Source organism: Vicia villosa, linkage group LG2 (assembly GCF_029867415.1).
Source record: "Vicia villosa cultivar HV-30 ecotype Madison, WI linkage group LG2, Vvil1.0, whole genome shotgun sequence".
Classification (NCBI taxonomy): domain Eukaryota; kingdom Viridiplantae; phylum Streptophyta; class Magnoliopsida; order Fabales; family Fabaceae; genus Vicia; species Vicia villosa.
This window is the reverse complement of record NC_081181.1, coordinates 100,888,047-100,901,950: the sequence shown is the minus strand read 5'-3', so window position 1 is coordinate 100,901,950 and position 13,904 is coordinate 100,888,047. Positions and strand designations below refer to the sequence as shown.

The 13,904-nt window shown below is 39.8% G+C and overlaps 1 protein-coding gene across 1 annotated transcript; it reads left to right on the top strand.

The window, feature by feature from the left end:
• The first annotated feature begins 278 nt into the window (after window positions 1-278).
• Window positions 279-1,785, top strand: LOC131646526 (xylan glycosyltransferase MUCI21-like). Its single transcript, XM_058916546.1, has 2 exons — window positions 279-386; window positions 505-1,785. The coding sequence occupies exons 1-2, from the start codon at window positions 293-295 to the stop codon at window positions 1,728-1,730; spliced, it is 1,320 nt and encodes a 439-aa protein (XP_058772529.1). The 5' UTR covers window positions 279-292; the 3' UTR covers window positions 1,731-1,785.
• Window positions 1,786-13,904: the final 12,119 nt, after the last annotated feature.

Sequence of the window (13,904 nt, the reverse complement as noted above, 5' to 3'; positions counted from 1 at the left end):
ACCAACTTATTTTAATATCTATAAATAGACCATGAAATAAAGGATAAACCAAACAGAAGTATCAATATAGCTACGGTAAGTTAGATCTCTTTTCACTTTAGACAATCAATTTACATTCAACAATTTAAGTGGAATCCACACCCATCCCTCTAATGTACATTCTTCTAATTTGTTCATATACCTATCATTCACTCACTGTATCTTCTTAATCATCCATATATCAAATTCTAAAACCTAGTTGACTAATAATATTTGTTTCTATTATTCAAACAGTTCTGGTCTTCAAGTATTCATGATGGAAAACAAAACAACAATATTGCCAAAATCGGTTATATGTTTTGCTGTATTGGGACTCATGCTCATTTTTCAGATAATTGTTTTGCAAGGTAATCAATCAACAACCTCCTCTGAATAAATTTGATTAGTTTTTTCTTCTTCTTAAAGTCTTTAGATGTTGATAATTTATTCAATCTTTATAAAAAAAAATGTACTTTGTTTATGCAGATGCAATTATGTTATCAATTTCAAAGCAGGATTTGGACCGGGAAGCTAACAATACCGCATTAATCACGTGTGACCGTTCTAATAAACTTTATGATATATGTTCAATTAAAGGTCCAACACTTTTAGACCAAACTTCATTAACTCTCTTTATGTTGGGAAACCATACGAGAAACCAACACCACATTCATGAGAAAATTCAACCTTACACTCTCAAAAATGATAAACCTTCAATGTCAACCGTTAGAGAATTTACACTCACATCATCTCCATCAAAAGTATCTCAATGTGGTGTCATTCATCATAGCCCGGCGGTTATTTTCAATGCGCGTGGTTACAACGGAAACTTCTTCCATGAAATAAGTGACATATTCATACCACTCTACATCACCGTCAATTCCTTATCTCTTGATCAAGATGTAATACTTGTGATCGTAGATGGTATGCCTTGGTGGTTTCAAAAATATGTTGATTTATTATCTACATTTAGTCCCCGTCACAAGATCATCGACACAAATAACCTAACAACCACTCATTGCTTTCCATCGACAGTCGTAGGGTTGATAAAGCATGGACCGGTAACCATAGACCCTAAGTTGCTACCTTACCCTAAAACCCTTCTTGATTTCAAAGCATTCTTGAAAAGTGCATTTATAAAAAGTAACACCTCGTTAATGTATCCTAACGATAAAGGTAGACCACATCTCACATTTGTTATTAGAAAAGGAAGTTTTACTCGTGTAATTTTGAATCAAGAGGAAGTCATCAAGTTAGCTGAAGAAATCGGATTTCATGTAAATGTGTTCGATCCATTAAAGGACCCTTCACTTTCCAGTGCTTATAGGTTGATTCATTCGAGTCATGTATTGTTAGGGGTGCATGGTGCAGGTCTAACACATTTATTTTTCCTTGCACAAGGCTCAATGGTGGCTCAAATTGTGCCTATTGGACTTGAATGGCACTCAAAAACTTGCTTTGAAAAACCAACAAAGATTCTGGGGTTGAAGTATGTTGAATACAAAGTAAAACCAAATGAAAGCAGCTTATCATGGGAGTATGGAACTAATAGCTCAATAGTGAATGATCCACCAACATTTAGTGAAGGAAATTTGAATAACGAAGATTTATACTTAAAGAAACAAAATGTGAAAATTAATTTAATTAGATTTAGAAAATACTTGACAAAAATATACGAGAAGGCCAAAATACTTATGAATAATGCTAGTTAAATGGATAGATAGTTAGATTTTACTGTTAAAAAAGTACTTACACTTCAATCCTCTTCATCCACTACCTTTTTTTTCTTTTTTTTTTAATCTTTTGTATTTAATATAAATAAAATATTAAATAAATTTATTTTATTTTAATTTTCATTGACATTGCATTCTTATTTAATTTAACTAAGTTTTCCTATAATTTTTTAATCAATCTAATAAAATCTCTTTTAGAACAACGACAACAACACCACTAAAAAATAATCCCTTTAATATAATTCAATAAATAAGTTATCATTAAATCACAGATGATAATTTTTTAAGTTCTACTCGAATACTACATAAAAAATTTATATCCGGTATAAAGAGATATGTGTTTTTTTTCTTATTTGATAAGCACTTGTATTAAACGCACAAGGGGTGCAACCCAATACAAAAGAAACGAAATAAAACAAAGCAAACCAAAACAGAAAGCCAAAAAGGAACAAACCTACACACCAATATACACGCACGGATTGACAAGCCAAGTCTCTTTCGTGCAATTTTCCTTACCTCTAACAAGAATAGAGAACCACATCATCAGATTACTCCTATGACCTTCCTCAAGAATAGATCTTTTCAAATCCACATCATCAGGTATACAAATCCGATCACGATACCTCAACACACCGTGCGCATCTAACTTGAAATCACCATTCTCAGCTTGATTGACTCCAATCATCGAATCAACCAATTTCACATCCAACTTCTGGGCCTCTCTGACACTATCCAGAAAATCACTGTTAATCTTCAACATACCCAATCGAACACTCTTAGGAGTCACTTCACATACCAAACTCATATCTCGAAATTGCTCAATTAATTCCAACTCCTTAACCATCATTGCCGACATATGCAAAGTCTTGCGACTTAAGGCATCAGCAACAACATTAGCTTTTCCTGGATGATAATTCAAACTGAAATCATAATCCTTCAACAGTTCTAACCACCTTCGTTGTCTCATATTCAATTCCTTCTGATCAAACAGATACTTCAAACTCTTATGGTCGCTAAAGACTTCAAATCTAGAACCATAAAGATAATGTCTCCAAATCTTCAACACGAACACTACAGCAGCAAGTTCCAAATCATGTGTAGGATAGTTCTTCTCATGAACTCTCAACTGTCTCGATGCATAAGCAACAACTTTACCATTTTGCATGAGCACACCTCCTAAACCCATCTTAGAAGCATCACAATAAACCACAAACGATTCTTCCGGATTAGGCAATATCAAAATCGGTGCCGACGTCAACCTTTTCTTCAACTCGGTAAAACTATCTTCACAAGAAACATCCCACACGAAAGCCTTACCCTTACAGGTCAACTTAGTCAATGGAAGGGCTAACTTAGAGAAACCTTCAATGAACCTTCTATAATAACCAGCTAGTCCCAAAAAGCTTCGAATCTCGGTAGCCGACTTAGGAGTATCCCATCTCAACACGGCATCAACTTTAGATGGATCCACAGCAATGCCATCACCAGAAATGACATGCCCCAGAAAACTAACTTCCTTCAGCCAGAACTCACACTTGGATAACTTAGCATACAACTTCTTCTCTTTCAAGACTTGCAATGCCAACTTCAAATGCTCAGCATGATCTGATTCTGATTTAGAGTAAATCAAAATGTCATCAATGAACACCACCACGAAACGATCCAGATATTCATGAAAAATACGATTCATATACTCCATAAATACTCCAGGTGCATTAGTAACACCAAAGGGCATCACGGAATACTCATAATGTCCATAACGTGTTCTGAAAGCCGTCTTCTGCATATCCTCATCTTTCACTTTAATCTGATGGTAACCCGACCTCAAATCGATCTTGCTAAACACACGAGCACCAACCAATTGATCCATCAAGTCATCAATTCTTGGAAGTGGATACTTGTTCTTGATTGTCACCTTATTCAACTGACGATAATCAATACAAAGTCTCATACTTCCATCTTTCCTCTTAACCAACAACACTAGAGCTCCCCACGGCGACACACTAGGTCTCACAAACCTCTTCTCAAGCAATTCTTCCAACTGCTTCTTCAATTCATACAATTCAGATGCAGACATCCTATACGGTGCCATAGACACAGGTCTAATACTAGGTACAAGATCAATAGAGAACTCAACTTCTCTCTCAGGCGGTACATCAGGAATTTCATCACGGAAAACTTCAGGAAATTCACATACTATCTTCAACCTTTCTATTACAGCCTGATTCTCAACAGACATTTAAGCAACCAACGCGAACACTTGAACATCTTCTTTCATCAACAAACGAAACTGTCTGGCCGATAACAACTCCAAGCCTTCCTCTTCAGGAGAAGAAAACCTCACAGACTTATCATAGCAATTTATGTGAACACGGTTATGCTCTAACCAGTTCATCCCCAAAATCACATCCAAACCTCTCAACGGCAAGCACACAAAATCAACAAGAAAGTCTCTGTCAAAAATCGACACAGGACACTTCAAGCACACAAGAGAAGTGGTCACCGAACCCTTAGCCGGAGTATCGACAACCATCTCTCCGTTCATGGCAGACAACACAAGACCCAATCGATTAACACAATCAGCAGATATAAAGCAATGAGAAGCACCGGTATCAATAATAGTAATTAAAGGAATGCTATTAATGAAACAAGTACCTCTGATGAGCGAATCCTCACTAGTGGTCTGAGTTCCCGACAAGGCAAACACCTTTCCACTAGATTACTCCTTCTTGGGCTTCTGACACTTGCTTCCAATATGGCCTTCTTCACCACAGTTGAAACACACCATATCCTTATGCGTACAATCGGACGATGCATGACCAAACTTCCCACAACGGTAGCATCTTCTAGCATCAACGTTACACGACGTGCTCTTGTGACCAACCTTGCCACACTTGAAGCACACAATTCCAGCAGGAGCATCTCCCCCACTAGTTCTCTTACCCTCAACCGCTTTCTGCCTGCCCTTTCCACTCGAAGCTTCATAAGGCTTACCACGACCTTGATAACCCTTTCCTCTCTTCTCACTTATCACACGATAATGAGCATTGTTATCCTCTTCATAGATCCGACAACAATCAACCAAATCAGCAAAGATACGAATCTTCTGGTAACTAATCGCCTTCTTAATCTCTGGACGCAACCCATTCTCAAACTTAATGCACTTGGTAAAACTTTGCCAACTCACCAAACTTAGCAGCATACTCCACAACAGATTTGTTCCCTTGACTTAGCTCAAGGAATTCAATTTCCTTCTTGCCACGGACATCTTCAGGAAAGTACTTCCTTAAGAACTCCATGCGAAACACAATCCAAGAGATCCCTTCACCACTCGCTTCCAATCTCCTACGGGTCTCTAGCCACCAATCATCCGCCTCAACTGCTAGCATATGAGTCCCATACCGAACCTTCTGTTCAGGAGTGCAATCCATGACACGGAAAATCCTCTCAATCTCCTTAAGCCATGTCAATGCGCCATCAGGATCATAAGTTCCCTTAAACACAGGAGGATTCTCTCTTTGGAAGGTAGCCAAACTCCGAGAAGCATCACTCTCTCCACCATGCTGTTGGTTCTCACAAACTTGAGCCATTGCTTCCAAAGCAGCAGCTATCGCAGCATCATTCCTCCCAGCCATCACAAGTCTTCACTACAACACAAAAGCAATCAGCACAAACAACAATATACGCCTGTTAGACTACACTACGACACGACACATGGCCGGACAAGACCGACCTGCTCTGATACCACTAATGTAACACCCCAAATCTACCCCACAATTAAAGAGGAATATCAGAGTACAAAATTCCAAACAATTAGAACATAACGATTCGGAGCGTCACATTTAAACAACAAACATCGCATACGTATATCATGCTCAATCACTTAGATACATAACACACATGTAGGAGAACAATATCGGAATCATTAATCATTGTCAGCCAATCAAGTACTTGCATCGCAGCGGAAAATCATAAGTCAACAACAATACAACTCATAATGTCAAGGCCAAACACGACTCAATACATCTAACAAGTCTTAGCATAACATAAGGACAAAGTTCAACAAGGATAAACACAAGAAACAAGACGTAAACAAGTAATCCAACGTTCCCCGAGTGCTACGTATCAGAGCATTGACACACACCGACTCGAGCTATAGGTACACGACTACTCCGCGTCATTACCTGCACGTTACCAACGGAGGGCAACATTCAAACAGAAGGGGTGAGATATCATTCATTATAAAGAAGCGTATGATAATATTCAAAGCGGAGAAATAATCATACATCGGTCACCACTTCTCAACATATATCACTTACTACTATTCACATCATTCAACATCTTACCAACAACAATAATATCAATCTCAATTAAGGCATACATAGGCATTTATCACATATGCTCAACGAACCAACCATCAAATCGACACAGGATAACATTCATGTTATGCACACACAAATATTCAAATACGACTCATCACACGACTTTACTTATGCAACTCGAACAATGCAAATGCATGTGGTACCATTGGAGTAAAACTCCCGTCTCAAACAATTGCCATTGGGCCGTCTCAAACATTCGCCACAAGGGCCGTCTCAAACAATTGCCACTAGGGCAGTCTCAAACAATGCAATGAATGTGACTCAATGATGCACATTCACAATCACACTTAACGACATAATCGACTCGAACAACACAATCCACGTAAACGACATGATCAACTTAAACGACATAATCAATTCCGGATATCCAATGTCAACAAAATCCAATGCAAGAAGATTCCAAGAGTATTCAAAGTTACACTAAGCATATTCAATGGAAAAACATCAATTAGGGCTTCACGTAGGTTCAAACGGCACTTAAAAAGGAGTTACGGTTCAAAAGATACATCATTTCAAAGTTTAGGAAAAATTCTGCAAAACAGGGTTCGCGGCGCCAACAGGGTTCGCGGCGCGAACTGAGCGAATCCAAAAATTCCCAACTTTCTGCCAAGCTGTTCGCGGCGCCAACAAGGGGTCGCGGCGCGAACTGAGCAGATCCAGAATTTCCAAAGTTTCTGCCAAGGGTTCGCGGCGCGCACAAGGGTTCGCGGCGCGAACTGGCGATTTTCAGAAAACCCCAAACACAGAAAACAGCATACGAAACCCATCCCCAAACCCCTAAACTCAACCCAATCAAGTTGGAAAACATCAAACATCACGAACAATCACAGAGTACATGGTATAAACACAAATACAACACATATTATGGGTCTTATAACATCATAACATCAATTTAAACACATTTCAAATCATCAAATCAAGCAATTGTTCATAAACCCTAACAATCTCTATTCAATTTCTACACAACTTCCATGGATGCAACATACAATTAAATCCCACCCAAAACATCATCATACATCCCTTTAGCATGAAAGAATCCCACCCTTACCTTAGGTTTGGATTGAAGACAACTCTAGCTTCAACCTTGAGATTCTCCTCTTTCTCTTCACTCTACTCTCTTCTTCTTTCACCAAAACCCCAAAATGAACTTCTAATTTCTATTTCCTCTAAAACCCTTGTTTTAGTTAAACCCTTACTATCTTGAATTACTAATGGGCTCTAACTAACACCCCTCACTTACTAATACCGACTTAGGCCCAATTATCAACAACACTTACTATCTTATATTATTACTAATAATTCCCAAATAAAACAACATAAAATCAATTAAACATATAACTAACACATAATGCACAATTAATTCACATAAATAAATAATTAAAGAAAAACGGTCGTTACAGGTAGGTAGGGCATTAACCATCAATCTCCACCCGAACACTTTCACCTTACTAGGAACCCTTGCCTTCCATAAAAAATTTAATTCTAAACAAGTCACATCATCCAAAACCACTTCCGAACCTCTCAACGTGTAAAGCCACCGAAAACTATTTTTAACCGAAAAACCATCCACATGCCTCCACCAAACCAATTTGTCAACCACCCCCGGATTTGGCGAAACCCCCTCCAACATAGATAACAATTCAACCCGGTCACAAGCTACCTCCTCCTCTAAAAAATCCTCCGCCACCTCCAAATTCCACCTCCACACATTATTCACCCAAACACCCATCTCGGCAACACAAGATAAAGCAGAAGAAGAAGAAGAAGAAGAAGAAGAAGATGGAGATAAAGAATTAGTAAAGGATTAGGACCCAACCAAGCATGAAAGGCGTAGGATCCTTGAAAGCACCTTGAAAGGCGTAGGACCCAACCAAGCATGCTCCCAAAAAGGAATACAATGACCATCCACTAATTTCCTTGAGGTGCAGTCCGAAAACCAAGGAGAATTGTTAACTTTGAAGCCACAAACATTCTGAACATCCCACCACCAAAGCGATGTTTTCGACAAGATCCTAATGGAACCGTCTCCACAAAGAGCTTCCAAACCCCCGCCATACCTAAACTCCAAAAATTTGAACCAAACCGACTCTCTATGAAAGGAATCGCCACTCCCATTTACTTATCAAAGAAAGATTAAACGTCTCAATGTTTCTCACCCCTAACCCACCCTCCTTATGCGGCCGACAAATCTTCCCCCAACTAACCTAACACATCTTCCGAACTCCTTCCTTAAAACCCCATAAAAAGTCTCGTTGAATTTTGACTATCTCAACAAGAACACACTTCGGGGCTTTATAAAAAGAAAACATAAAAATAGGAATACTATTAAGAACCGAATTAAGTAAAGCCACCTTACCGCCTAGTGAAAGATGTTTCCGATTCTAACCACCCAACCTCTTTTTTAGCTTTGAAATTAAAAGAGACCAAAAATATTTTCGCCGATGATTACCACCAACCGGAATACCTAAGAAAACAAAGGGAAGCTTCCCGATTTGACACCCCAGAAACGACGACGCCGCAATGAGAACCTGTTCCTCCAAATGCACACCATAAAGTTTACTTTTGTTTAAGTTGATGCACAAGCCTGAAACCAACTCGAACCCGCGTAAAAAAGCTCTAATACACCACAAATTCTCTTTCGAAGCATCACAAATAAGGACCGTATCATCCGCAAATTGAAGCATGTCAAAGGAAATATCAGATGACACTTGAAAGCCCTTGAACAAACCATCAGATACCTACGCATCATACCTGCTAGATCTTCTGCAACCAACAAAAAAAGAAACGGAGAAAGAGGATCCCCTTGACGTAACCCTCTTGAAGCCTCAAACTCAACCATCGGCGAGCCATTCACCAAGATGGAAATCGAACTAGAAAACACTGTTCCTGCCATCCACAATAACCACTTAGAGCCAAAACCCATTCGCGCCATGACATATTTAAGAAAGTCCCAAGAGACACAATCATACGCCTTCTCGAAGTCAACCTTCAAAACCAGACACTTTTTATTATTTCTTTTAGCAAAGTCCAACACCTCATTTAGAACAAGAACCCCATCAAATAATTGTCTACCCTCAATAAAAGCTGAATGGGATTTGGAAATCAACTTGCCCATAACAACCTTCAATCTAGCTGCCAACATCTTAGAGATCAACTGATACAAGCAACCAATCAAACAAATCGGCCTAAACTCATCAATTCTTTGCGGACACACCACTTTAGGGATAAGAGCGAAAAGCGAAGCCGTAGCCGCTCTAGGAAGAGAACCTCGATTGTAAAACTCCTGAACAAAGCTTAATAACTGGTCTTTGATAAAGCTCCAAGTCTTCTTAAAATATCCCAAAGGAAACCCATCCGGACCCGGACTTTTATCAAAATCACTAAGCCAAATAATATTCTTTATTTCCTCCAAAGAGAACGGAACCTCAAGAAGCTTACTTTCCTCCCCCGACAACCCTTTAAAACCGACACCATCTAAAACTGGCCGAGATAAACAAGGCTCGGAAGACCGATTCTTTAAATGGTCAAAAACCTCCTTCTTAATAGTATCCACCTCCGTTAACAGACCATCATTCGAATTTAAGCTCACAATATTGTTTCTTCTAAATCTTCCCTTCATGAACGAATTAAAGTATTTAGAATTTGCATCACCAAGTTGAATCCACATACATCTTGACTTTTGACGTAAAATGCTTTCTCGCCTTAACATCGCCTCCTACACTTCCTTTGAAGCCAACCTTTTATTAGAAGACACCGAGTTGCACCAAACATCCCCACTCCCCGCGTTGGCCACAAACGAGTCAAGGTCATTAAGAGAACTCACAGCTTTGTCCACATTCAAGTCAAGCATACCAAACACCTCTTTATTCCAAGATCTCAGTTTAGATTTTAAGATGCGAAGCTTCTCTTTAAGAATAAAACCTGGTTTGCCACCTATATTCAACGCCTTCCACTCCTTCTCCACAAAAGGAAGAAACTCATCATGGTCGAACCAACATTTGAACAACTTGAAAGGTTTCGGGCCCCAATCCACAAAATTACCCGCAAGCCAAATAGGACAATGATCCGACAACGATCTCCCACCTACCATAACCCCCTTCACTTTCCAAATATCAAGCAAAGAATCGGAAATCAAAAACCGATCCAACCTACTACAAGCGCTCCCATCAAGATTGAACCATGTAAAATTTTTACCCATGAGAGGCACATCAACTAAATCTAATTTCCGAATAAAAGAATTGAAGTCATCCGCTTCCCTTTGATTAAAGTAATCCGACCTTCCTTTTCTCTCCTCAGAAAAGCGAATAGCATTAAAGTCCCCCCCACACACCATAACCCATCCGGACACGCATCTTTCACCCGACAGAGACTATTCCAAAACTCTCTCTTTTTGTCAATCAAACAAGAAGAATAAGTGTTAACCAAATAAACAGAGATACCATTCCAAATTACATGCAGACCCAAGAATCCCTCCCCCACAAAGTTGTAATCAAGATCAAATAGACCAATCTTCCAAAAAATTAAAAGCCCTCCCAATCTCCCGACCGCCCACTTAGCACTCCACTCCATAAATTTTCCATCCCAAATAGATCAAAATTATGCAATTTGGTTTCTTGAACAAAACACACATCTGCATTTGCTAGTTTCAAAGTCGTCTGTAAACATTTTCGCTTAGCCCTCCCGCCACACCCACGCAAACTGAACGAAACAATAATCATTGAGAACCCAATTTTGAAGCATCCTTCAAGCCAAAGTCTCTTTTATCTTGAATTTCTTTTAATTTAATTGGCTCAACCTGATGAGAAAAAGAATCGCCTCCCGACATGCCTAAAAGTCTCGCTTTCGACCAAATTTCCTCTGCATTAGACTTATTAATTTTCTGCTTCCAGAACCTCTTATTAGATTGCACCACTCCAGAATCAGTATTAGAATTACCACACATAACAGAGCCACCAGAAAAATAATTGGACACAGAATCATCGTTCTCAGCAGGATTAGAATTTCCATTCAAACCAGATTTATTAAGTGCAGTATTACAGTATCCGGAAATAAGGTTTTTCAAACCAACAGCATCACTAAATTCACAACCCTTTAATATCTCCTCTTCTCTCTCCAAGGGGCCCACGGTTTCAACAACAAGTAAGTTAGCCACATCTACTCTTTTACTGTGCGCAAAAATGTTAGAAATTGACTTTAATTTTTTTGATTTTTTGACTTTTACTCCTCCAATCAGATCCTGTCCCACAACATTAAAGTCGCCTGGTCGTTGAATCCCACTTCTGTCACCAACTGCCCCCTCTATAGCACATTTCTCTTTCACAAAAGAAGAGTCAGAACCTATTCTACTAGCCTTTTCACCAAAATGCTTATTCTTTGCTGACACGCCAAGGATTTGCTTTTCAAAAATGCCAATATCAATGTTGTACTTTTCCCCCATCAAATCATCATCCTCGAACAACCCGTCAACATCAACCCCACCAACAGACGAACAACCATCGTCTTTGTTTTCCTCCGATGACGACTTTGCCTTCTCCGTCGGTTCCTGAATTTCGTTAACCTTCGACGGACCTGTGTGTTCTTCATTAACTCTAATATCAAAACATCTTCCATTAATCCGTATCTTGAACAAATTGTTAATCTTTCTAGCAAAGGGAATCCGGACCAGTAACCTAGCCATTTCAAAACTTCTCTTCTTCCCTGTGGCATCATCACTACAGACCAACACCCCCAAACAAGGATGAAAGGACTTCAAAGAACTCATGGGACCAAGCATGACACGGAATGCCAAAACACCGAATCCACGTGAAGCATTCTTCATCCACATCCTCCGGCTGCCAACGTTTTATACTTGAAAACCATTGTTTCCACCAGTCAACACCTCCTTCCACCAAAGCATCAACATCACCCTCTTCAAAACTTTCTAACAGACAAAGGTTAGGTCCTAGAGGAGACACCTTGACATCAAAATAACCTTCCAGGAAAAAGTGGTTCTGAATGTTGTAAGAGCTTCCCGGATTTTTAACCACTCCCACATAAGCTTTCTTGAGTTTCAACCAAGCTTCTTCCTTTTCCGTGCGAAATTCTGCATCAACTCCCTCACCCTCACCCTCCCCACTACCACCACCCTCCCCACTACCAGAAGTCGTCCTTTGGTTCTCCATAACCTTCACAAGTTTTCTTCTCCGCGTGACCTCCGCCTGAATCCCTTTCCCACGGCCGTTTTATACCACTCTTGCAAACGAATTCACAAGTTCGATTCGCCCCTCTCCACACCATTTGCCTTCACCTTCTCCACCGTCTTCTTTGAGATATGACCTTTCGCAAGCTCATCACGCAGATCCATTCCATTTCTATTCTCGCTAAAAGCCTGAGACCGAGAGAACCTTGGGATGTTCACCTAAAGCTTGATCTCTTCCAAGAATAAATTGTCCAGCTTGCATGCAAGAATCCGAGCATCTTTAACATCGAAAAAGCAAACAAAGCCTTAACATTTGCCTCGCACATCCCTCTTCGCCGGAATAATCACTTCGTCCACCGCCCCGAATCTTGAGAACACTTCGTACAAATCCTTTGCTCTAAAACTATCAGGAAAGGAAGAGAAGAAGAAGGTAGTTACACTGCTTACCTGCTGTCTTCCTCTGTTTACACTAGAACCTCCTTTAACATTGTCCCATCTTACTCTCCGATTGTCTCTCCCCTTCCGCCGTACCAGAGTCCATTCATCTTCTTGATTTTGTCGATTGTCTCCACCCTCTCTCTCTCTCTCTCTCTCCCTTCTCTCTACTTTCTCTCTCATGTTTCGTATTGAAATTAAACTCGAGATATCTGGTATGTAAATTGTTTATCACATCAGACATCCAATTGATATAAAAATTATATTTTACATAGGAAAATTCTTTGGCCACCTCCCAACCTTCTAGGTCACCTCTGGTGAAAAACCCAAACTACCCCTGACTTCGGAAATGCATTTCCGAAATGCAAGAAAAAAGTGTTTTCGGAGATGCATCTTCGAAAGCGCCTTTTTTTTTGAAAAAATTGTCTTATTTCGGAAGTTCATTTCCGAAATACTGCGCGTTTTGCAGATTAAGCAAAACAGTCCCCCTCCCCCATTCATTTACCCTAATCTTCTTCCAAACTCAACCCCAAAGAGATTTTTCTGCAAACCACTTCCAAGGCTACATTTTATTCCACATCTAGTTGCTCTACTACATTCAAAAGCCCTCCAATATATTCAATCGGTAAGCATTTTGATTCTAAGATCTATGATTAAAATTTATATTAGGGTGTTTACAAATAGCAAAAAATGTTTTAGGTTAGGTTTGTACTGATATTTAGGATGTTTAGAATGTGTAAACATAGGTTTGAAGTTTGATTTTGGGTCTGCCATGGAAGTTGCAGAAAACTTCTGCGCAGGGGTGTTTCGGAAGTTCATTTTCGAAAACACCTCCATTCCCAGTTTCGGAAATGAACTTCCGAAGTGTATCAGAATTTCAATTTTTTTGTTTTTTCTGTTGTCTCGCATATTAATCGATTTCAATTGTTTTCAGGAACATGTCAGGCAACCAAGCACGCATCAGACAGGGTAGAGAGACACAGACTGCGTCGGCGCAGCTGGCGTCGACACAGGGACGGGGGCAGGGCCGAGGATGACGTGTGCGAGTTCCCGTAGAGATGGACGAGGGTACCTCTACATCTGGATCGAGGAGTCGGCTGGCTCGGGTATCTTCTTCCCGCCAGCGAGAGGAGGAGGAGGAGGTGGCAGTGCCATACC